This window comes from Amaranthus tricolor, chromosome 13 (assembly GCF_026212465.1).
Source record: "Amaranthus tricolor cultivar Red isolate AtriRed21 chromosome 13, ASM2621246v1, whole genome shotgun sequence".
NCBI classification, from domain to species: domain Eukaryota; kingdom Viridiplantae; phylum Streptophyta; class Magnoliopsida; order Caryophyllales; family Amaranthaceae; genus Amaranthus; species Amaranthus tricolor.
In genome coordinates this window covers 951,823-974,610 of record NC_080059.1, presented here as the reverse complement: position 1 = coordinate 974,610, position 22,788 = coordinate 951,823, and the positions used below count along the sequence as shown (strand labels likewise).

The 22,788-nt window shown below is 34.4% G+C and overlaps 3 protein-coding genes across 4 annotated transcripts; all 3 read left to right on the top strand.

The window, feature by feature from the left end:
* Window positions 1-314: 314 nt before the first annotated feature.
* LOC130797617 (uncharacterized) lies at window positions 315-7,572 on the top strand. Of its 2 annotated transcripts, none has more exons than XM_057660276.1 (5): window positions 315-558; window positions 1,679-1,811; window positions 3,551-3,626; window positions 3,715-3,841; window positions 6,497-7,572. In XM_057660276.1, the coding sequence occupies exons 2-5, from the start codon at window positions 1,698-1,700 to the stop codon at window positions 6,705-6,707; spliced, it is 528 nt and encodes a 175-aa protein (XP_057516259.1). In that variant the 5' UTR covers window positions 315-558; window positions 1,679-1,697; the 3' UTR covers window positions 6,708-7,572. The 2 variants fall into 2 exon arrangements, with proteins under 2 accessions (XP_057516259.1, XP_057516258.1); XM_057660275.1 differs by having other exon boundaries at window positions 1,630-1,811.
* A 115-nt stretch (window positions 7,573-7,687) lies between these two features.
* LOC130797616 (plant intracellular Ras-group-related LRR protein 9-like) lies at window positions 7,688-12,426 on the top strand. Its single transcript, XM_057660274.1, has 3 exons — window positions 7,688-8,787; window positions 11,218-11,384; window positions 11,466-12,426. The coding sequence occupies exons 1-3, from the start codon at window positions 8,044-8,046 to the stop codon at window positions 12,097-12,099; spliced, it is 1,545 nt and encodes a 514-aa protein (XP_057516257.1). The 5' UTR covers window positions 7,688-8,043; the 3' UTR covers window positions 12,100-12,426.
* A 2,029-nt stretch (window positions 12,427-14,455) lies between these two features.
* LOC130797898 (cyclin-dependent kinase B2-2-like) lies at window positions 14,456-17,079 on the top strand. Its single transcript, XM_057660687.1, has 8 exons — window positions 14,456-15,034; window positions 15,533-15,674; window positions 15,791-15,852; window positions 15,934-16,045; window positions 16,143-16,236; window positions 16,344-16,413; window positions 16,507-16,645; window positions 16,733-17,079. Exons 1-8 carry the CDS (start codon window positions 14,802-14,804, stop codon window positions 16,823-16,825), a joined length of 945 nt encoding a protein of 314 aa, XP_057516670.1. The 5' UTR covers window positions 14,456-14,801; the 3' UTR covers window positions 16,826-17,079.
* The last annotated feature ends 5,709 nt before the right edge of the window (window positions 17,080-22,788 follow it).

Below are 22,788 nucleotides of genomic sequence, written 5' to 3'. Positions count from 1 at the left end.
ATTGCATTAATAATCTTTAAACAATGGATCATAACACCACACCAGTACACAAGTTACTATTAAGATTACTTAAATTCAATATACTTAAATTTAATATAAAATTAAATAATTCAATAAGATAATGAGGTTTTTTCAAACACTTGATAATTGCATTGTCTTCCACACAAAACGTCGTTTGTGTATTGGCGGCAACACTTCTTGTATGAAATTATCTTACCATAAAATGAGTCTATACAAATAATTTATTATGCTAAAAGTTTTGATTATTAGATTATTTAACAATTATAATGGAAATCTTACAATGAAAACGTCTAGAAGAATTTGTCTATATCGGATTCGGAGGTTTATAACTTAAAAATAACTTCCCAAACCTCAGTTACACAATAGCTAAACGCCTAAACCCAATATAGCGAAGAGAATTCAATCCACTGCTTCCTCACTTCAATCTCCTCGGCGACACACACTCCAGCCGCCGCGTGCCACGTCAGCCGCCTGAAGCCACCAGTTCAACACCCTCCATCAGCCGACCACCCTCCAAAGCCGGCGCAGTTCCTTAAGGTATTATTTTTTCTTAAATATTTTTTTTAATTGAAATTTATTGTCATTTGATGTTGAAATCATTCATTTTAATTTTTAGTATGTCATTTCCGAGATTGGGATGGTGAATCCATTGTGTTAGTGAATTCGTTTTCTATATTTTTGAATTATGACGAATCTAACAATTAGGGTTGGTAATTTTAGGGTTTTTTGAATTGTGTAATAATAAAAGTTGGAATATTGGAGTTGTTTATACTAATATTGTTAAGAAAATGGTTCGTTTTTCAGTTTCTATTTATTGTCTTGTATTCATTATTTTACTTCATAATTAATTGTGTTATTCAAACTTTTTTCTGTTTATGATTATGATGATTATATAAAGTTAAAACTTAGCTTAATTGTTCTTTGGGAAAAGTGTCAAAACTACCTAATAAAATTTTTTTTTCAAAAAGTACCAAATAAAAAAATTTTGCCCAAAAAATACCTAACAAAATTTTTTATTTTCTAAATATTACCAACTACCAAGTAACATTTTACTTCAGTTGACTGTTATATTATAACGGTTGATTGTTCAAAATAAAAAATTCTTCATCCTCATTTTCAATTTCTTTTCCAATTTAACTTCAATTTAGAGTAAAAAGTAGAGGAAGAAGATAGTGAGGAAATTAAATTGAAAAAGAAATTAAAGATGAGGAACAAGAATTTTCGATTTTGATCAGTCAACTGTTATATTTGACGGGTCAACCGAAGAAAAATGTTAATAGGTACTTTTTAGAAACGAATTTTTGACAAAATTTTTTTTATTAGGTACTTTTTGGATGACATTTTTTTATTAGGTACTATTTGACATTTTTTCTTGTTCTTTTTAGGTTTTATGATTCTATTTCTAGCAAATTGCAAATAACAATTTTTTGGGTTATTGATGATTCTGACAAAAAAATATCACAGTGCAAATTTTTTCTTTGTTTTTGATGATTCCAGCAAATTACAATTTCTTAGGGTAGTTCAATTGTGATTAATCATTGTAGTTTTTTCATTTTCTTATTGCATTGATTAAATTGGAACTGGTTTTCATGTATATTCATGGATTAGGTTACATTAGTGCTGCTGCTTTTGAGCTAATCAAACGACGCCGTTGTAGATTTTTTTGGTGGAAAATAATGGGAGGAGGAAGGAAGAATTTAAAGAGGGCTGTGGAGGATAACAGTCTTACTCTCAAACATGGCCAATGTATTATGCAAGTTCTCTCTCTCCAGGGTTCTAATCAAATTGGGGTACATATACTTTGTTAATCTTTTCCAATCTGAGTATCGGTATATTTTGTCTCATTGTGAATCTTGTTGATTGTTGTAATGGCTTGGAGATTCTTTGTACATAATTGACACTTTGTTGATTAGAAGTTGTTTGGATTTCAATGTTGCTGTTCAAAATACATGTTATGTTGGGTTTGAAAAACAACCATCCGCTTAGTTAATTAGCAATTTGTGAATTACTGACTAACTAGAGTGTGGATGTTGACCTTAACATATGATCATATTGGGGAATGAGGGCTCTTTATCTTTTACCTTATGATAAGGGTCAATTCTCACTACATACTGAAAGGATTAATCCCTCCACTGCGATGCTACCAACGAGAGAAGAAGGAAGGATCATATTGAAATATGCTGTTGGAAAAGATGGGTTGTTGAGACAAATGTATAATACACTTATAAGTGTAGAAGTAAAGGGAAGGTTGGAGTTGCAGATATTGGTTATAAGACTAAGGGAAAAACGAATGTTGTGGTGTGGACATCTGAGGCATTGACTACAAGGTGCTTTGGTACATTGGCGGATTTTAAGGTCGGCCAACAAGGGCCCAACCCCATGGAAATTTTTTGGGTCATTATATAAAACTAAAATATGGTGTTATTTTAATAATAGATAAATGTTGCTTAGTTGTTAAGTGTATAGTTTCTGCAGTAGAAGTTAAATGTTCAAATCTTGTTCTCCTAGTTTTTTTGCTTAAATAATAATCTTGGCCCCCTTTAACTTTCAGCCCAAGACATGCCATTGCCTTAGTACAGAAGGTGGAGGGCTGTGTACATGAATATATAAGAGGCTAGTCAAAATGACTTAGTTGGAGGGGTCAAAAATAATATGATGAGAATGGATTTTTCGAGCACCAAGCACTAAATAGAAATGAGTGGAGTTTTTTGTTGACAGTCAAAGGTGAAAGGAGAAAGATTGTAGGTTCTTTGGGCGAATACCTTGATGGGTTTAAGGCTTTGGCATTGCTATGTACACTAATTATCACATTGAAGCATCTCGGATTTCAGTTTGTTTACGCCCAATTCCTCTAGGAATCTAACAAACTTAGCTGAGACCATTGTTTTTTTTGATCTACAAATATGATTTGGAGATGGTAAATTCTAGTGAATACACGATAAAATAAGATTACTAGTAGGCTGGCCTCTTTGTACTAGGACAAGGATCCCATTCTGAAATTTAAATATAAAAAGATCTTGTAAGCTTCAAAAAAATTGTTAGGTTATAGTATTAAATGCTATATCTTAGAAAATCGCATACAGTTTGCAGTATGAGGCAATCCATAATTCCACGTATATTCAAATTAGTACTTCTATATGATATTTTATTAGGGTTTGAACTCTTGCTGTAGTGTTTTAAATAGTAATCCATAAGAGATAAGTAATAAATGATTCCCATTGTTTGTCCTTTTGATTCTATGATTGAATTCTCCTTTGCCAGTAAAGAAAACACTACCAAGGGTTGCAATTTTACTATCTTGAGGTGGTAAGAAATCACATTTACGCACTTGGTATTAGGTCTAGATTAAATAAGAGTTTCAATTTAAGAGGCAGGGAAGCTAAGGATGCACCATATACTCGTAGGGTTAGTCGTACAGTTAAACTCAGTGGACTCGTGAATTTTTTAAATTGGTGTGTGTGGGAAGGTTTTTCATGGCTGCATAGTCAGTCTAAAATTTTTATTTGTTATTTACTTTTTGTTCTTTTAGGTTATGGATGCAAAAGGTGAGAAATCCTTGGCATTTTTTCCAGCTAAATTCCAGAAGAGCATGTGGATGAAAAGAGGTAATTTTTTTCAGCTGAAAATAATTTCTTGTCCTAAAGTATTTAATTGTTTTTGTAAGTGATGAACTATCGCTTTCTCAATGCACAGGGAGTTTTGTTGTAGTTGATGAAAGTGGTAGGGAAGAGGCTCTTGAGTCTGGAAGTAAGGTGACTTGTATTGTAACCCAGGTTCTCTTTCATGAACAAGTTAAACGTCTACAAAAAGGTTCTGAGTGGTACGCACTAACATTTCTATCATCTTCATGTATTGTTAACAAATTATTGTTTCTTGTGTTACAAACATCTTGTTTACTTTTGATTGTCTAAGTAGACCAAATGAATTATGAAGATCCTGTTTGGTATACCAAAATTAAATCCTATGATCTTAGATGTTGGGTCTGAGAGTGTCTGACACAGAAATTTTCAGTTTTAAAATTGTTTAAACTCATCTTTTTCGGCGTTAATAACACCTTTTGCGCATGAAGCAAAACCTTCTAGTAGTTGCTGGAAGCATTGACAATTATTTTACTAATTACTGGACCGCGCTAACTTTTGTCGACACCAAGTACCTTTTGAAAATGCCCCAGGTGGTCCTTGTAAATAAGATATAAATTATGGAATTACTTCTATATAATGCTTCTAGAGACTCAGCCAAAAATGTCTAGTTCTTAAATATATAGTGGATAAGTTGATTGATCTATATCGTTTATGCTAGTTGTCATTTAGAGATAGCTTTTGCCATTATCTGCAAGCAGTTGCTTCATCTGATGGCCGCACACACCTTCTGATGTCTTTTGAAATTCATATTTTCGGCTAGTCCCTTTTTGTATCAATTGTTTAAGACATACCATTGTTAAAGAAATAATCAGTTTAGATGGCTGCTGTATTGACCTGCAAATACAATGCCATGTTGAATTTCCAATCATGGCTAAAGTCTTAACTATTGTTTTCATTCATGATCAATTTTTAACCACAAGCTGACACGTTTATCAGTGTATATTTTGAATGCTTGAAGTTCTGCTGCCTTGCTCTTAGCTTTTTCCTTTACAACATCATTACCAGGGACATTGTAGATGCGTGCTTTACATTGTCCTTCCATCACAGTTAGGAGTTGTGCTTCTGGTCTTGGTAGTCCATCCATATTGTTAAGATCTTACACCATGTAGTTCATCTTTCATCAGTGATTTTATCCTGATTATAAGTATGGGGCTTTGGGTTCTCAGCTTTGCTTAATCATGAGTTGAAAAGGGGATTTGTGATTGGACATAGAGCTACAAGAGTTAAAATTTTATCTATGTGGTAGTTAGTAGGCTTGTCAGGAGAGCAACCAAGTGTCATTGAAATGACTTTTAATCAGCCACCAATCTTTGGTGGTGCATATAGCTTCTTCTTTTACCTTTAATCTCATTGGATTCCCTGTCTTGTATTGTGGTCATGAGCCCTTTCTTAGCTTCTTACCATACATGGATAGGCTGGACTATTAAATTATTACTTTATTGTTTCTGTGTCACTGATGCAGTCAAAGACTATTAGTCTTTGATTTTGAATAATATCAAACTACAATAAAAATGACTCTAAATTATGTGCACTTTGTATTCATGTGAAACTGCAGATGGTGATTTCATTTTTCAATCAATGTTTGCATTCAATGGTCAATTAGAAACAACCCCGTTATTATACAAAGGTTTAGGCTGGATAGCCACATAGCTCCCATGTAGGTGGTGTTGGGGTAATGCCATTGCTGTTCCTTATTCCCGGTTAAGGCAGTTGAAATTTGTCTTGGTTTTGTTTTAGAAATTAACCTTGATTTCTTGCTGCTTAATCTTATGCTCAATAAGTGCTTGTTTGTCTCGGTGTGAATGTGTGATTCTTAAAGTTGACTTTTTACAGTTGAAACTTCAATTGTTATTTCTTCAGAGTACAATCTTTGTTACAAAGATACAACATGCCATTACTCTAATGCCAAATGACTTGCTATTACCCTACACTTGTAAATGACAAAGTCATTGTTTCCGACTGCCCTTTGGTTGCAAACATTTGCAATGTATCACATAAGACACACATGATTTAATGAGTTTATTTTACTGGTCTATTATAATCCAAATTCCAAAACCAAAGAATTATAGACCTTTGGCTAAAATTCAACTCACGTGAGATGAAATACTAGTTCGAGTTACCTTAGCCCAGTAGTAATAGGGAGACTGGTTTCAAGTAACCATTCCAGTACGCATTTTTTAATATTTTTTTTTATCTTTTTGCTACTTATAACATTTGGATAGAATTCTCCTTGTAAACTTAAAATTTTGAAACCCATGAAGGGATTATGATTTTTACGTATTTATCTTTGTCAGTGAAGTGAAGCCTATTGGATATCAGATATAATATTCTGTATCAATTATTTAGCTTATTCATGTTTTCATTGGATTTAAAAATAAATTTAATCAATACAGCTTAAGCAGTCAATATGAAATAGAACACATCTATCGTGCATGGAAATGGTAATGTGGAAACAGCCTCCCTATTACTGCTCGGCTAAGGATGTGTACATAAGAACTCCCTGACCTCTTTTCTGCATTGCAATACTATTGTTGGGGTAATGATGTTGTCTGTGACTTCTGTTATTTTTTGATGAAACTGCTAAGGTCTTGGCTGTCTCATAACTTGTTCTTGGGTGAATCTATGATCATTTCTTTTAGTACTGGCTGTTCTGCTCAAATGTGCACTTCTTTCGGTCTTAGGTTATTTTGTTGAATTGCTTTCCCTCATTAAGTCAAGAGGCTTATGAGAACCATCCATTTGGAATAAATTTATGTACATTACTATGTTTCGTTTTGTTACTCATTGCAGCTATCCAGTCGACTGAACTTTTTCTTGTTTCTGGTTGCTTTTAGGCCAGAAGCTTTTAAGTCACAAACCCATGACAGTTCTACTCAGAATCTCTCGGGACTCGGTTGTGAACAAGAAACAGAAGAAACAGGCTCGAGCGATGATGATGGACTTCCACCACTTGAAACAAACATGAACAGGAGGAGGCCGTGTGAATTGCACGCAGGCTCTTCGTCAAATTCTGATGCTGATACAGACACAGATGAAGAGTCATAGGCTAGTACTTCTCTGGTATTTTCCGCAGTTTTGAGCTGCGGAATACACATATGACACTTGCACCGTCATTCTAACATCATTCGATTTCTATACACCTCAAATTTTGCACAGAAAACAATTATATGCAATTTTGAAGTTCAGGTTATTCTATTGAATGGTAGCTGTAGGTTTAGTGGTATGGGCAACCATGTAACTGATGGTTTTAAACTTCAGCATAATTAATGGAGTATAAAAAATTTCACAAGTGCATTGCCATTGAATGGTTGCTGTAGCAAAGAGCCATAAAATTTCATAGAAGTATGAATCACTGCGGTGACGCGTGCTTCTGTTTGTATCAGAAATTTCCTGAGATCCTCATAAGTATTATCTTACACGAGTGGAAATTCCCATTGAAATTTTTAAGCATCATCCAAATTTAAAAGCTCTATTAAGAGATCCTCTAAAGAATATATTATTATAGATATAATTCAAGACATTTTTTGTGAATGAAAATTGAGGGGCAAATTAGGCGATAAATTTAGGTGATCTTATTTGGACAATTGGACTATATGTAATATATTCTTTTATCTATTTAAATTTGCTATATTATGTAAACTGATTTGAAAGTAACTTGTATGTTAAACGTAAATCAACATAAGAGTTATTTAGATGTTGTGTATCAAATTCAATGAAAGAGAGATTTAACTCTTATAGTAAACTGAAAGAAATATTATATTTGAGCGGGTTCACCATGAGGAAGTTTAAATTTTACTAATTCTCATTTAAAACGGTTTTATCTTGAGATAACTTTAAATTGAATTAAATAATTTAATCAAACTAATTAAAACAACCATTTTTTGAAGGGAGTACTGACGATTATCTTCCTTCATCCAAATTTTGTTTTTGAGTGGGACATTGTGTTGACGACGACAATGATGATGATATGAATTTGTCTCACAATAAGACGATCACATGTAAGAATTGATAAAGTTAGAGCTCGAAAAATTTAAAAAGAAGGCAAAAAAGAACGCAAAATAACTTAAAGGATAAAAGTAGAAAAAGATATAAAAAATCTAAATTTTAAACTTACAAATTAAAAAATAAAATATTACTCCAAAATAAACGGAGAAGAAAAAATCTGGTGGAAAATGCTTTTTATAGTTACGAGTTACGACAGAAAAAAAATAGGAGTACTTAATTACCACCGTTGGCTTGTCCAAAATTCCCGGTAAAATTAACCCATAACAAAATTTCTTACCCAGGAAAATAAATCAACAAACCCTTCCAATTTTCATTTTAACCATCATTCATCATCCCTAATTTATCTGCAATTTTCTTTCAATTGATCAATCAATCAATGAATTCCGCCATGGATCTAAACCCTAAAAACTTCCCAATCCTCTCCTACGTAATGTCTCGTCTTCCATCTTCAATCTCATCTTTTCGTTCTTCATCGTCTCCATCTTCGTCAACTGCTCACGACATCGAACAACCTGCGTTTTCATCATCACCATCATCATCATCATCGGAAACTTTCCATGATCCTCTTGTTGAAAGCATGCCATATCTCAAAGATCCTGAAGTTATGGCAGCTATGCGTGAAGCTGTTTCCGAGATCTCTCAAACTCGCTCCATTCTTCAAGTTCTTGGTGAACGTCCTGATCATGAATCTATTGATATTTCGAAATCGAAGCTCAAAGAAATTGAATCGATTCTTGCTTCGCAGCTTGAGGAGGTCGCGCTTTCTTCTAAACTGGATGATGGTGATAAGGAAAGGGAGAAATTGGAGAGGGAGAAAGCGATGTATAAGGCTGTTATTCAACTTGATGAAATGCACGATGCGTATGAGAAGGTGTTGAGGAATGCTGAAGAGAAATTAATGAAGGTTTATGATTCTGCTGTTAGAGAGAAGACAGAAGGAGCTGTTGAAGATGAGCACGGTGAAATGGTTGAGGAAGTTAATGAAGAAGTTGTTGCGGTTTTGAAGGATGAGAATGTTGAGCAGGTTGATTTGTCTGGGAGAAAATTAAGAATTCTTCCTGAAGCTTTTGGAAAACTTCGTCATCTTGTTGTTCTAAATTTGTCCAGCAATCAACTCCAGGTTTTGACATTTCCCATTTTTAATTATTGATTTGTTTTGTTGACTTATGTTTGATTGCTGTTATTGTTGATTTTGATTGAGATATTATCACATAATTAGCTAATCTGCTCGCAGATTGTGGATTAGAAAAAGAAGAGCAACTTATGATTGGTCTTGGTCATTTTTTAGCGATTTGAGTGAATAACGATTTCAAAAACAGATTAGCTGGTAAATTATGTTACACTGGAACAAGACGATTATTATCTATTGATTGTTAAGTTATTGGATTTTCTATGTGAATGTTATTGTATTGCAGTGTATTAGGTTATAACTTGGTCTGCTGATGCATAAGTTTGACTTTTAGTATTTTCAATATTAAAAAAAAGTTGATACTTTGAAAACATGCGTTGAGACAGACATGAGATATTACAAAGTTGTTTGAGATCATAATACTTCTATATCTTGTGGACGGATGATGATTTTGAGGATCCTTTTTGTGAACTATATGAATGTAAAAGGTGACGATAAATGGATCTTAAATTTGTTTTGTTTTTCAATTGAATGACACATTATGGTTATGATCTGTGTTTATTTTGATGGATGCAACCATTGGAAAGCTAATAGTTGTTTTGCATCGGTGACATAACTGACATGGAGAAATGTCATTTGTTTTTCCTTTGACTTATTTGGGATTGATAGGCTAAATTTAGGTTAAAAAATACGGATAACTGTAGCGTCTAATTAATAAAACTCTTACTAAGATGGTAAATGCAAGGAAATGCAGGAGGTTTGCAGGACCGATCAATTTTGCACATAAACATGACCATGAGCTGTAACATCTAAGAACCAGGAAGACATACTATAATTGACCAATGGAGGATGTGACGGATAGGGGGAAGAAGAGGAAAAGAGGAATGATAAACAATTTTAGGAATATTGTTTATTTATGGAAGAGTGCAACCTGAGGTTTGTTATTTTTGGTCATGATATTACATGGCATGGTGATGTAGAATAAATTTTGGACACTCAAAGGTTAGGTGTGCAACTATGTTGCTAGACCTTGTGCATGTTTTGATTGTTGGTACATTTACTCCATGACTTGGCAAGGTGCACTCTTGATGTACAGGGTATAAATGTGGATCGAAGTTTGAAATGGGTTTAGCGTTGGTGATCAAGGCAAATAGTGCATTAGCTACAACTGTTAGGATGCATTGGGAGCAAAGGGGGGCCATTAGATTACGTGGAGAGCAAAAAAACAAAGCAAATAGAAGCTGCAGCTGCTTATGCGTGTATTGTATTCAGTTGCTGCTCATAATTTGTGCCAACCCTATCTTTGCCTATAGATACCCTCTACTGGTGTATATGTAATTGTAGAGCCAAACAATATGCTTGAGCTTCCCATATCCTCACCTTATCATACTTATGATTCTCTACTCATGTTTGGTCTCTTACAAACACTCATATAATCCATTGATGTACTTCCTGCAACTTATATTGAGCTTTTAAGGTCTTATATCATTTAAACATAATGAATACACCAGCCTAGATGGTAGATTAGCCTCATTAATGGTGAACCACCTTAAATCGTGAACCCCCTTAAATCATGGTGTTAATTTTTGCAATGGGTTTCCATGCTTAAAATCACCTTAATACTTGCAAAGAACCTTGTTTTATTAGTGCAACTTCAAGTCAAGTTGTATGGTGATTAATAGTATTGAGTGTTTATCTGTGGAACAAGTGCTTTTTGCTTTTGATCTTCTAAAGGTATCATGGCAAAGCGTTTGCTGTTCTTGATGTATTGTAGCAGACAGTTTTTTCGGACCAAATCTTGTGAAAATACATTGACCTCAGTGTTGATGTCAACAGTGATAAGATGAATCTAACCAAGTAGATATGTTATCCTTATTTTCATACATCGTGCGCAAGATGTATTTTCGACCTAGCATATTGTGCTTCCAATGTGCAATCACACTTGTGCTATTTTGATATTGACCTTTGATTTTGCAATTGGTTGTTATCTATGTATGAAAAACAAAGGAAAAGTCGCATATATTGGTTTACCTTGAAGATGTTGTTCTTCTCACATCTGCCTTCTGTCACTTGATATGACTTGGTGTGTTCTAAATATTACAGTTTAGATTCAAGAAGCAGGAGAACTCTGCTTGTTATGCTAACAGTAGCCTTAATTGGGTTATTTTGTTCTTGGTCAAGTTCTGCCCTTGTTCTTATCTTACGGTTTTCACTTTCTTGAAACAAGTTTCTTCTGAATTGTTTCTTTTGTTCGTTCCTGATATAAATGTTATTTTTTTCCAAATTAGGGAGTATAAACGTGAGATATTATCTTGCTTGTGTGATCATGTCTCGATGTGATTCTTCATATTGGATTTTTAGTGTGTGGCATGCCTCTACTGTTGTAATATCTTTTAATTGGATAATGTCTTTGGATTGTAGTTTATCCCTGACTCGATAGCTGGAATGGAAATCCTTGAAGAGTTGAATCTGTCCTCCAATACTCTGCAATCACTGCCAGACTCCATTGGCCTGCTGCATAACTTGAAGATCCTCAATGTTTCTGGCAACAAGCTGACTGCCCTTCCTGACAGCATCTGTCACTGCAAGTAATTTCTTTTGCCAGTTATTCATATATTTCAAATTTTAAGACATATATTAGGAAGTTCATTAAGATTTTATCTATTCAGGTCGCTGGTGGAGTTGGATGCAAGTTTCAATAACCTCGCATACTTACCAACTAACTTAGGTTTGGAGTTGGTTAACTTGAAAAAACTTCTAGTTCAGTACAACAAGATCCGCTCTCTTCCTACATCCGTTGGAGAAATGAAATCTCTGCAACACCTGGATCTGCACTTCAATGAGCTTCACGGACTTCCTTTCACAATAGCAAAACTTAAGAATCTTCTGACCTTAAATCTGAGCGGTAATTTTAGTGACTTGAAGGAACTACCTGAGACATTCAGCGAATTAGAAAATCTAGAGGAACTAGACTTGAGCAACAACCAGATTCATGCACTTCCCGATACATTTGGCAGGCTAGAGAAATTGAGGAAGATCAATTTGGATCAAAACCCGATTGTCATTCCTCCCGTTGAGGTTGTGAATGCTGGGGTTGAAGCAGTGAAGAGTTTCATGGTGAAGAGATATAATGATCTCTTATTGGAGGAAGAAGAAAGACAAAAGCAACAGATGCAAGCAGAACAAGAGACTGGATGGCTAAAACGAAGTGTTTCTAAGATTAATGATGTTGTTACAAAAGCTTCCGAATATCTTGGAACTCCTCGAAGTCCTCGTGACCCTTGCCTTGATCAGCAGCTATGATCAATGTACGATGATTTCACCCCTTTTTCTCAATTGCTTTCTTCTGGTGTTTCTAATGATCTTCAAGCTATAAGTATGTAGTCACTCTGCTCAGTTCTATGCCCTTGCCCCACCTCATTTCTGTTTCATAAAAAGGCTGATGTGGGCAGCTATTCAGTTGTCAATGATAGGTTGCCCGTTTTCTCTATATTTAATCCTTCCAAATGATTATTGATTTTGTTAGCTTACTTAATTCTCCTCCAATTGTCGTCTTTTTGACTTTGTAATATTGGATCCAAATCAAATGCTGCAAATTCAAAGGGACGGAGGAATATAGTTAAATAATTATCTTTGCAGTAAGTTAAAAACTTGAGGCATTTATTTGTTTTTTTGTGACCTTGATTCCTATTTAATTAGCTGATTGGGATTAAGACGTTGATTAACTTGATTTGATAATGTTGCATTACTCATTCATTACATGTGATTGTTGACTAGTGATTCATATATGATGCATTAATATAGGATTCAAAACTACATGATTTTACGAGTGAATCTAAATTCCAAGGGTTAGCGGACAACTATTATATAAATATAATTATCAATTGCCCTAAATATCAAGCTTGAGACAGTTGAGAGACATGATGTATTTACATGTAACGTTCAACAAGTGATTAGTTTTCAAAGCTTAAGCTTATTATGATTGAGGTCAGAATATGTAACATATTATAATATATACTATTATTTATTATATACTCCTATTATTTAGTTAATTATGTTTTGGTTTAATATCATAAAAAAAATATATAGTTAAAAATAGATGTCTATAATCTAACTATAAATTTTCTAGAAATCTATCTATAAATGAATATAAATACAAATTCAAAGACTAGTAAAAGAGAAACTAGTATATGCCACATGACATACAATGATAATAAATTATTTTCCAACTAGTATGCTAATAATGCATGAAGTATTGTCATTGAACAGTCAAAAATCTAATTTAAACTTAAAATGTATTGCTTAAATTAATTTATTCATATATTGATAAGGTATTAGTATATAACGGTTATTTATGAGTTTAACAAATTACTTTTATATGGTATGATTTGATGGGATGAGAGTTTTGTTAATTTTATCAGCTAGTCTCTTGAGAGACATATCTCAAAACCAACCTATTAAAGATTAATACATAGTTACCTTATTCTTAATACCTACTTACATTATCTTTAATGTTTACTTAACATATCCTTGATGTATACTTGTAACATCTTAAATGTCTACTTATATCATTCTTAATGCCTACTTTAAAATTTTACAAAATATATAATAGACGGGCCTAATTAGATTTGGTCTCTCAAAGAAACCATCTCTCACAAACATTTGTGTAATTTTATTATTAATTTTTTTTTATCTGTTTGTAGTGATTTACAAATTGGAGTGATTAATTAAGAATTTTAGTTCATATATTACGTCAATAATAATGAAATCAGTCTATGTCACGTTTGCTGCCAACTTTAGGGCATAGTAAGCGTTTATTGTCTTAAGAAAATAAAATTACTGCATATCGATACGCTAAATACAATTATATAACTGCAATTTTTCTTTTGGCATTTGAAAGCAATTTGTATGATATGACGATACTTATTGCATTAATAGATTAAATAATTATTTGCATATACTAAAATTTAAATACATTTTCATTCATAATTTAATTATTTTTTATTATATAATAGGCTAAGAAAACGTAGATGGCTAAATAAGAACTAAACACTAAATATTTTCAGTAGATTGATATTTATTCTTAAACAAAGAAAAAATCTAAATGACATTAATTTAAATAGTTTTATTTATCAAACATACACTATTTTAGTAAGAGTGATAAATTTGTCTTTTTAATAAAAAAAAAACATACCTATTGGGAGCTGTGGTAAAAAAAATAGCTAATTGAAAAGAAATACGATAGATTTGATTCTTGTTTGAGGTTTGACTAGAGATGACAATGGATCTTGGATCCGATCTGATCCGTTTTGACAGATTTGAGTCCTATATAATTGGATCTTTCGGGTTCGAATTCGAGTCTCAAAAAAATATCCGAATTAAAATATGTGGAATCAAGAGACCAGTTTTAATTTTAAAAATATTTTTTTATATATATATATATAATAAGTAACATTATTTTGAATGTTACGTTATGTTATGAATAAACCTTTATTAATGAACGAAATTTTAAGGATATGTATAGTTTGTATAAAATTATTAGATGTATTTTAGATTTTAATTAATAATTTTATATATTATTATCATTAGTTAAAGTCTAACTCTCTATTAATAATGTAATACAAGGCAAATTCAACAAATACTCATGAATAAGCTTAGACTCAAATTCAAACTTAATACTGAATCCGTGAGATTCGAATCTAGATTATCCTTTTAAAATGAATCTAAGTTCGAATCCGTCTGAATTCAAGTCTACTAAAATCTGATCCAAATTCGAAACGACGTTATTTCTAAGTTTGACCATACACCTTGGTCCTTTTAGTCTTTAAAATAGTTTGTTTAGTGGGCGAGCCTAATATTTGAATTTCAAAAGAAGAGCCGTTACAAGAATTGGGAAAGAATCTGACAACAGTCGCTTCCCTCTATATAGTTCCTTCGTTGTTCTCCCTTCTCCAGTGCAAATTTTAGGATTCATTGTGCATTTTCAAACTGAAATCAAAACAACAATGGAAATAACAGGAGAAAAAAAAGTGTTGTCCGCCATGGATGCGTTTGAAAAGCTTGAGAAAGTAGGAGAAGGAACTTATGGAAAAGTATATCGAGCGAGAGAGAAAGCTACTGGGAAAATTGTCGCTCTCAAGAAAACTCGTCTTCATGAAGACGAGGAAGGTGTTCCTCCTACAACACTCCGTGAAGTTTCCTTGCTTCGTATGCTTTCTCGCGATCCTCATATCGTCAGGTTTGTTTTCATATTCTTTACTGTTGATTTTACTTCATAAATTAGGGTTTCTAATTCAATTGATGTTCGAAATTTCAATTGCCCATCATCATACGGCTTTTCTTTACATTTTTATATGAGTTTTAGATTTGCTCTCTTCGATTATTTGGTTGGGTTCAAGTTAGGATTTCAGATCTTTTTTCTTTTCATTTTTTACTCTATTTTTACTCTAAAAGTTAGGGTTTCTCCTCACATTTTGATATGATCTTTGGATTTATTCTTCAATTTTATGGTTGCATTCAATATAGGGTTTCCGATTTATATTCTCAGAAATTAATTTCTCGGTTCCCTTTTTTCTTCTTCTAAATATTGTGAAGTATGAATTAAGTCGCTGTATTCTTTGATTTTCTAAATCTCACCAAAAATTGTTGATTTGATCATCTATGTTCATTGATTTATATTCCTGCATTGTTCTTTATTATTTAGATTAATCGCTGTATTCTTTGTATATATGTATAGGCTGCTAGACGTGAAGCAAGGACAAAACAAAGAGGGAAAAACTGTTCTGTACCTTGTGTTTGAGTACATGGAAACCGACCTTAAGAAGTACATCCGTAGCTTTCGGAACACTGGGGATAATGTACCTCATCCAATAATTAAGGTATCAAAATTCATTTTTCCTGCTTTGAATCATTTTGATGGTTTCTATGTATATTCTTGATTCATTTTTATGGTTTTGATTTGAGAGCCTTCTGTTAATTGCGTGGAAAAATGCAGAGTTTAATGTTCCAACTTTGCAAAGGTGTTGCTTTTTGCCATGGTCATGGAGTCATCCACAGGTAACAAATCTTCGCCCCTTTTCAGCGGTCTTTATATACACTTAACTGTGATTGATTCTAGAAATCGTTTGTTTTGTGCAGAGACCTTAAGCCACACAATCTTTTGATGGACCGTAAAACTCTGACCCTCAAGATTGCTGATCTCGGCCTTGCTCGAGCATTTGTGATACCCATCAAGAAATACACTCATGAGGTATCTATCTTCGATCATGGTTACTCACAAATGCCGAAAGGGTTGCACATTCTTGTGGATTTTATACTGATTACAAGTTTTCTGTTTGAAATTGCAGATACTAACGCTGTGGTACCGAGCCCCAGAGGTTCTCCTGGGCACTACACATTACTCTTGTGGTGTTGACATGTGGTCTGTAGGCTGTATATTCGGTATGATCTCTTAATGCTTGACTAGTTACCTTTGCTCCTCAGTCTTCATGCTGAATGTTTAAAAATTGCTGGGCAAATATTTGACCTTGAATGTTTCAAATCCCCAGCTGAGCTAGTGAACAATCAAGCCCTTTTTTGTGGAGACTCAGAGCTGCAGCAACTCCTCCACATTTTCAGGTTTGCTTCATTCACTTGGATCATTTTCCACGCCTTTCAGTGAAAAAATTTGTGCCCAATTTGATTGTAACAAAAAGTTTTGCCTTTTTACAGGTTGCTGGGTACCCCAAATGAGCAAATGTGGCCAGGAGTGACCAAACTGAAGGACTGGCATGAATACCCTCAATGGAGTCCTAAAGACTTATCGTTGGCTGTTCCTGGACTGGAAAAACATGGAGTTGATTTGCTCTCTGTAAGTTAGAAAACCAAACTTCATTCTTTAACACTCCCCCTCATTTTTGGGATTCTCATGATACTTTCCATGGCTGTTGTACTCCAGAAAATGTTGATCTATGAACCCTCCAAGAGAATTTCCGCTAAGAAAGCTATGGAGCATCCTTACTTTGATGATTTGGACAAGACTAACCTGTAAAAGCTTATTATAGAGCACCCTTTGTTTAAATATATATTTGCTGCTTTGCTTCTCGCAAGCACCATTACTAGTACTTTTGAAGAGGTTAGAATTTGGAACTCGTAAAAACGTTGTAGCAGTTTAATATTTTCTCGTCGATGCTCAACTTTATTGGGTGAATTGTATTTCCGTACTTTTTAGATTCAAGATTGTTCAATAGTTGTATATTGTGAAATGTGTGATCTTCTAATTCGCAAAACTTTCTTTTTAGAGTGCAATTTCGGTTTTCAATTGATTTATGCTCCAAAAAATCAAAATTGAACTATAAATTCCATAATGTCATGTTTGGAAACTATGATTTTATTTAGAAATTTGAAATTAGCTCAAGTTTATTGTTTGACAAATTAAAAATTTTCAAATCTGAATTTAGATTAAATTCCACAATTATTTTTAAAGTAGTTAAATTTGAGAATTTGACAATAACTATCCAAACCTTGTTATTCTCAAATTCTTCATTTATGATTTCCTAATTGAAATCCATAATTTGAAATGAAATATTTGTTTTCAAACACTACATAATAGAAATTGATTACTTACTTTTTATTGTCTTCGGCCTTGCCAAGCTTGATCCATCATTGATAACCTGATGGTTTGCACACTTCTGATTGTAAGAATGACTCGGGTTGCCTTTCTCATTAATGTTAATGTCAATACATACAAGATTGTCACTATACTTTAGGAAACTAAATATTTCCTAATATTCTACATAATCACAAAGATTATACAAAAATATGCAAGAAATCAAAGAGATATTATTCTAAGATATTCTAATATTCTAATACATCCCCACAGTCGAATCGGGCGGTTTGGAGACACTGAGACTAGAACGAAAATCATCAAATAATACTTGAGGAAGGCCTTCGGTGAAAATGTCAGCAATCTGATAACGAGATGGAACATGAAGCACTCGAACATCACCACGTTTAACTTTTTCTCGAACAAAATGAATGTCGATCTCAATATGCTTAGTGCGCTGATGATGGACCGGATTACCAGCTAAATAAACGGCACTAATATTGTCGCAATAGACAAGGGTAGCTGTGGTAATAGGACAGTGCATCTCAAGAAGTAAATTGCGAATCCAGCAAGTTTCAGAAACAACATTAGCAACACCATGATATTCAGCTTCACTGGATTTGGAAACAGTAGGTTGTCGTTTAGCTGACCCAAGAAATTAAGTTATCACCTAGAAAAACACAGTAACCAGAAGTTGAGCGGCGAGTGTCAGGACAGCCACCCCAATCAACATCGGTATAGGACAAAAGAGTTGAAATATTAAAACGATGTAATTGCAGACCATAGGGAAGAGTACCCTTGACATAGCGAAGAATGCGGTGAATAGCAGCCATATGTTCAATGCGAGGATCATGCATATAGAGGCAAACTTGCTGAACAACATATGAAATATCTGGGCGAGTGAAAGTAAGATACTGTAAAGCACCAGCTAGGCTACGATACAAGGTAGGATCTTCACAAGGAGAACCAGCATTAGCATAAAGTTTGCCGGAGGTAGCAACAGGATTACATTGAGACATGCCAGCCTTTTCAAGAATTTCAGAGGCATACCTTTGTTGAGAGAGAAAGCGGCCCGTAGAAGTACGAGTAACAGTAATACCCAAGAAATAATTAAGAGGACCCAAATCCTTCATGGCAAATTCAGAGCTAAGTTTGGACATAATGGACTCACGAAGTGAATCTGAGGAAGCTGTGAGAATAATATCGTCCACATATAATAGCAGATAAGCAATATCAGAGCCATGAAAATAAACAAACAAGGAATTATCAGAAATGTTGTTAGAAAAGCCAATAGTAGTTGCAAAAGTAGCAAACCGGTGATACCAAGCACGAGGAGCCTGTTTGAGACCATAAAGAGACTTACGAAGAAGACAAACATGATCAGGACGAGTAGGATCACGAAAACCCAGAGGCTGATGCATGTAAACAGTTTCAGTAAAGTGATCATGTAAAAAAGCATTTTTAACATCAAGCTGATGAATAGACCAAGACCGGGAAAGAGCAATACTTAAAATAATGCGAATAGAAGCAAGTTTCACAACCAGACTAAAAGTTTCATCACAATCGATGCCTTCCCTTTGAGATTTACCATCACCAACAAGACGCGCTTTATAGCGCTCAAAAGAGCCATCGGACTTGGTCTTGACACGAAATATCCACAAAGACCGAATGATATTAGCATTAGGAGGACGCGGCACCAAATCCCAAGTATGATTTTTAATTAAGGCATCAAATTCTTCTTTCATGGCTAACTTCCAGTTTGGGTCACGAAGGGCATGAAGAGGAGATTTAGGTAAAGGTGAAAAAGAAACAGATAAAGCTTGAGAGTAGTATTTGGGATTGGGTTTAAAAATACCATGTTTACTCCGCGTAGTGATACCGGTTGGTGAGGAAGGAGGAGGGGGGTTGATTGGGCTGTGTGAGGCAGGCCCAATAGGGAAGGAGGAGGTGTGTGGACTGGGCTGCGTGAGGCAGGCCCAGTTGAGGGTGGGGAAGAGGGAGAAGACGGGACAAGGGCTGGGCTGGTTGGGGAAGCTGGACGGGGTGGGACTGGGCTGAGAGGAGTAGGCCCAGTAGGGGAGGAAGAAAGAAGATGGGATTGGAGTGTTACTGGGCTACGTGAGGCAAGCCCAGTAGGGGAGGGGGGAGGTGGAGAGTGAGGGAGGTTATGTGGGCCGGACAGGAGGATAGGCCCAGTTGAAGAAGGTTGGCAGAGGGAAAGGAAATGAGGTATTGGGCTTAGAGATGGAGTAGGTCCAGAAGGTGGTGTATGGGCTGTTTTGAGCAAATGAATGGGAATATTATCATCTAAAAATTGGTAGTTTGGGGAAGATGAGGAAGGTGATTGAGAAAAAGGAAAGGTGGCCTCATCGAAAAGAACATGCCAAGATATAATGATTTTACGGGATGAGAGATCATTGCACTTGTAACCTCTATGAGAAGAGGGATATCCCAAAAATACACATAGAGCGGAGCGTGGTTGAAGCTTGTGGATAGTAGTAGAGGGAAAAAGAGGAAAACATAAACACCCAAAAACCCGTAAATGAGTATATGTAGGAGATTTGCGATATAGAACATGAGTGGGAGTGAGGTTACCAAGAAGTTTAGAAAGAAGAATATTGAGGAGATAAGTGGCCGTGTTTAAGGCGTGAGGCCAAAAAGACGGGGAAAGGGAAGCATGACACAAAAGAGTGCGAATGATGTTATTGATGGAGCGAATTTTGCATTCGGATTTGCCATTTTGAGAAGATGTGTAAGGACAAGAAAAACGAAGTGAAATGCCCCGACTAGTACAAAATTGACGAAACATATTATTATCAAATTCACCCCGTTATCGCATTGGAAAGATTTGATGTTAAGCTCAAATTGGGTGTTAACAAATGCATTGAAATTCACAAATACATCATAAACTTGAGATTTGCGAAATAAAGGAAAAGTCCACAAAAAATTAGTATAATGATCAAGAAAAAAGGACATAGTATTTATAACCCGATGGACTAGAATTACGAGATGTCCACAAATCACTATGGATAATATCAAATGGTTTAGTACTCATAGACATAGAATTAACAAAAGGTAATTGAATGTGTTTCCCTAAAGGACAAAAATGACAAACAAAATGAGAATTTTTATTACATTGAATTAAACAGGAAGAATACAAGGAACTTAAAATCGCATTGCCCGGATGTCCTAAGCGGGAATGCCAAATATTAGAAGAAATAGCGAAAAAGGCCGATGATGTGGAAGATGAAGGAGAAGCTCCATGAGTAGAAGGAAAAGGATAAAGATCACCCGTGCTATTAGATCTCAAAACGATGTTCCCCGTGGCCAAATCCTTTTACAGAAAACCCAAAAGGATCAAATTCAACGGAAACCATATTATCCTGAGTGAATTTACGAACGAAAATAAGGATTTTAATAAGTTTAGGTGCATGTAAGACATTTTTTAGGGTAAGGGATTTTTGGGAAGATGGAAAAGAAATATGCCCGTGATCAAAAACTGGAATTAAATTACTTACCAACAACAATAGCATTATTGAATTGATGCTTTAAAGAAAAATAAGGAAGTAAAGTACCTTGAGAGCGAGTCATGTGAGATGTGGCACCGGTATCCATATAAAATTGCTCATCCGGAGTAGATAAAGAGAGAGTGTTCATAGCATGATCGACGTCAGTAGAAATATAATTCATAGAAGTATTAGTCCCGGTGTGATAACTTTGCGCCGATCGTGGGTCAAGAAGACCATCAGAATACCCATCATTGTAAGAATGAGGAGGAGCCCAAAATGTAGGGGGAAAAGGGACAGCAGGCTAGGCCCAATTGTGGCTGGCTCAATTATGCCAATTAGGAGAAGTAGAAGAAGATGGGCCTGAGTAGTATCTGCTGGGCCGAAAAGGAGTAGAATACTTTGGCCTGTGCTGCTGCGGCTGCCAGGGAGCAGAATCATTGGCGGAGCCATGGTGGCTGCCACGGTGAATTCGGCCACCACGACGAGTGTGGCGGTGGCCATCACGGTGGTGGGAAGAACCGTGATTGTTAAAATGAACGGAATTTTCAGAAAACGAACCTTTGGTTGTGGTAGGAGAGGCCATGGGAGAGAAAGAATAAAGAAAAGAGTCGGAATCAAAAACCGAAGCTTCTGATACCATATAAGAATGACTAGGGTTGCCTTTCTCATTAATATTAATGTCAATATATACAAGATTGTCACTATACTTTAGGAAACTAATTATATTCTACATAATCACAAAGATTATACAAAAATATGCAAGAAATCAAAAAGATATTATTCTAAGATATTCTAATATTCTAATACTGATGAATTATTAAATGAGACCATTTTACTATGACATCGATTTATAAGCTAAACATGAATTTCTTGTATTTTAGTAATTGAAATCAGTAAATTTAAAGAAGGAAAATACTAGAAAAATCAGTAAAAACAGTTCTAATAGAGAACAAAATAATAGAAAAGTTAGTAAAAAACAGTTTTAATGTAATATCAGTTGCATTTTTGTAAACGTCTTTTGATTAGATAAAGAATTTAATTTTAAAAATTAACTTTTTTTCTTAGTTAGGGCGTAGTCAGAGAAAAGGGGGTGATGAGAATCATGGTCAAGGTCTTATTTTTACTTCTCACAAGCTGAAACAAGATTTGGCCATTGGACAGAATTGAAAAATCGTTCCACGTAAGAGCTAGAAAATGTGGAGTTGTGATTAAGGAATTCTCATGGCAGTTTATAGTTTTTCCTTTTGTAACAAAAGTAATGATAGATCTTAGTTAGTGTTTGGAATGAGAGGTATAAAGGTGTTTATGGTTGGATTTGGATGTGTAGTGGACCACATAATTTTAAAAATTTGTCGGTGGGATCGATTTTTCAAAAGTCTATTCGCCATTACGATTTTTTGTTGCTATTTATCCTCTTTTTTAGCAGGTGAGACCTGTGGATAAATGTGCATGCCGACATAAAAAATTTAAAATACAATCTTAAGAAAATACAACGCACTGTCCAAAATATTCAAATAAAGAAATATTCTCAAAAAACAAGAAATTTGACGGTGCAGGAGAAATAGATAAGGTAGCGAATTAAAACTCTAAATGTTCATACTATCAAAGTAAATAGACTATGGACTTAGAGTTTAAATAGTTAGAGTATTGTATCTTCTTATATAATTTTTAAATAAACATTAAAAAGTTTGTATAATTATAGAACACAAAACTTGTGCGAGAAGATCTCATATTGAGACCGTCTATATGGGTCGGCCAAAAAGCCTAAAATTGAAAACTAAAAAATATTCAAATTCAAGAAATTAAAGAATAAAAATTCAATTTTGACCTTAAAGTATCTAGTCAACTAAAAATAAACCATAAATAGATCAATTAGAATAAAAAATTTTAATTTTAACC

Coding starts and splice junctions, on each gene's coding strand:
- LOC130797617 (XM_057660276.1), top strand. CDS start 1,698: ATGGGAGGAGGAAGGAAGAATTTAAAGAGGGCTGTGGAGGATAACAGT. Junction 1,812..3,550: donor AGGGTTCTAATCAAATTGGG/GTACATATACTT, acceptor TTGTTCTTTTAG/GTTATGGATGCAAAAGGTGA. Junction 3,842..6,496: donor CTACAAAAAGGTTCTGAGTG/GTACGCACTAAC, acceptor GGTTGCTTTTAG/GCCAGAAGCTTTTAAGTCAC.
- LOC130797616 (XM_057660274.1), top strand. CDS start 8,044: ATGAATTCCGCCATGGATCTAAACCCTAAAAACTTCCCAATCCTCTCC. Junction 8,788..11,217: donor TGTCCAGCAATCAACTCCAG/GTTTTGACATTT, acceptor TTTGGATTGTAG/TTTATCCCTGACTCGATAGC. Junction 11,385..11,465: donor GACAGCATCTGTCACTGCAA/GTAATTTCTTTT, acceptor TTATCTATTCAG/GTCGCTGGTGGAGTTGGATG.
- LOC130797898 (XM_057660687.1), top strand. CDS start 14,802: ATGGAAATAACAGGAGAAAAAAAAGTGTTGTCCGCCATGGATGCGTTT. Junction 15,035..15,532: donor CGCGATCCTCATATCGTCAG/GTTTGTTTTCAT, acceptor ATATATGTATAG/GCTGCTAGACGTGAAGCAAG. Junction 16,046..16,142: donor TCAAGAAATACACTCATGAG/GTATCTATCTTC, acceptor TTGAAATTGCAG/ATACTAACGCTGTGGTACCG.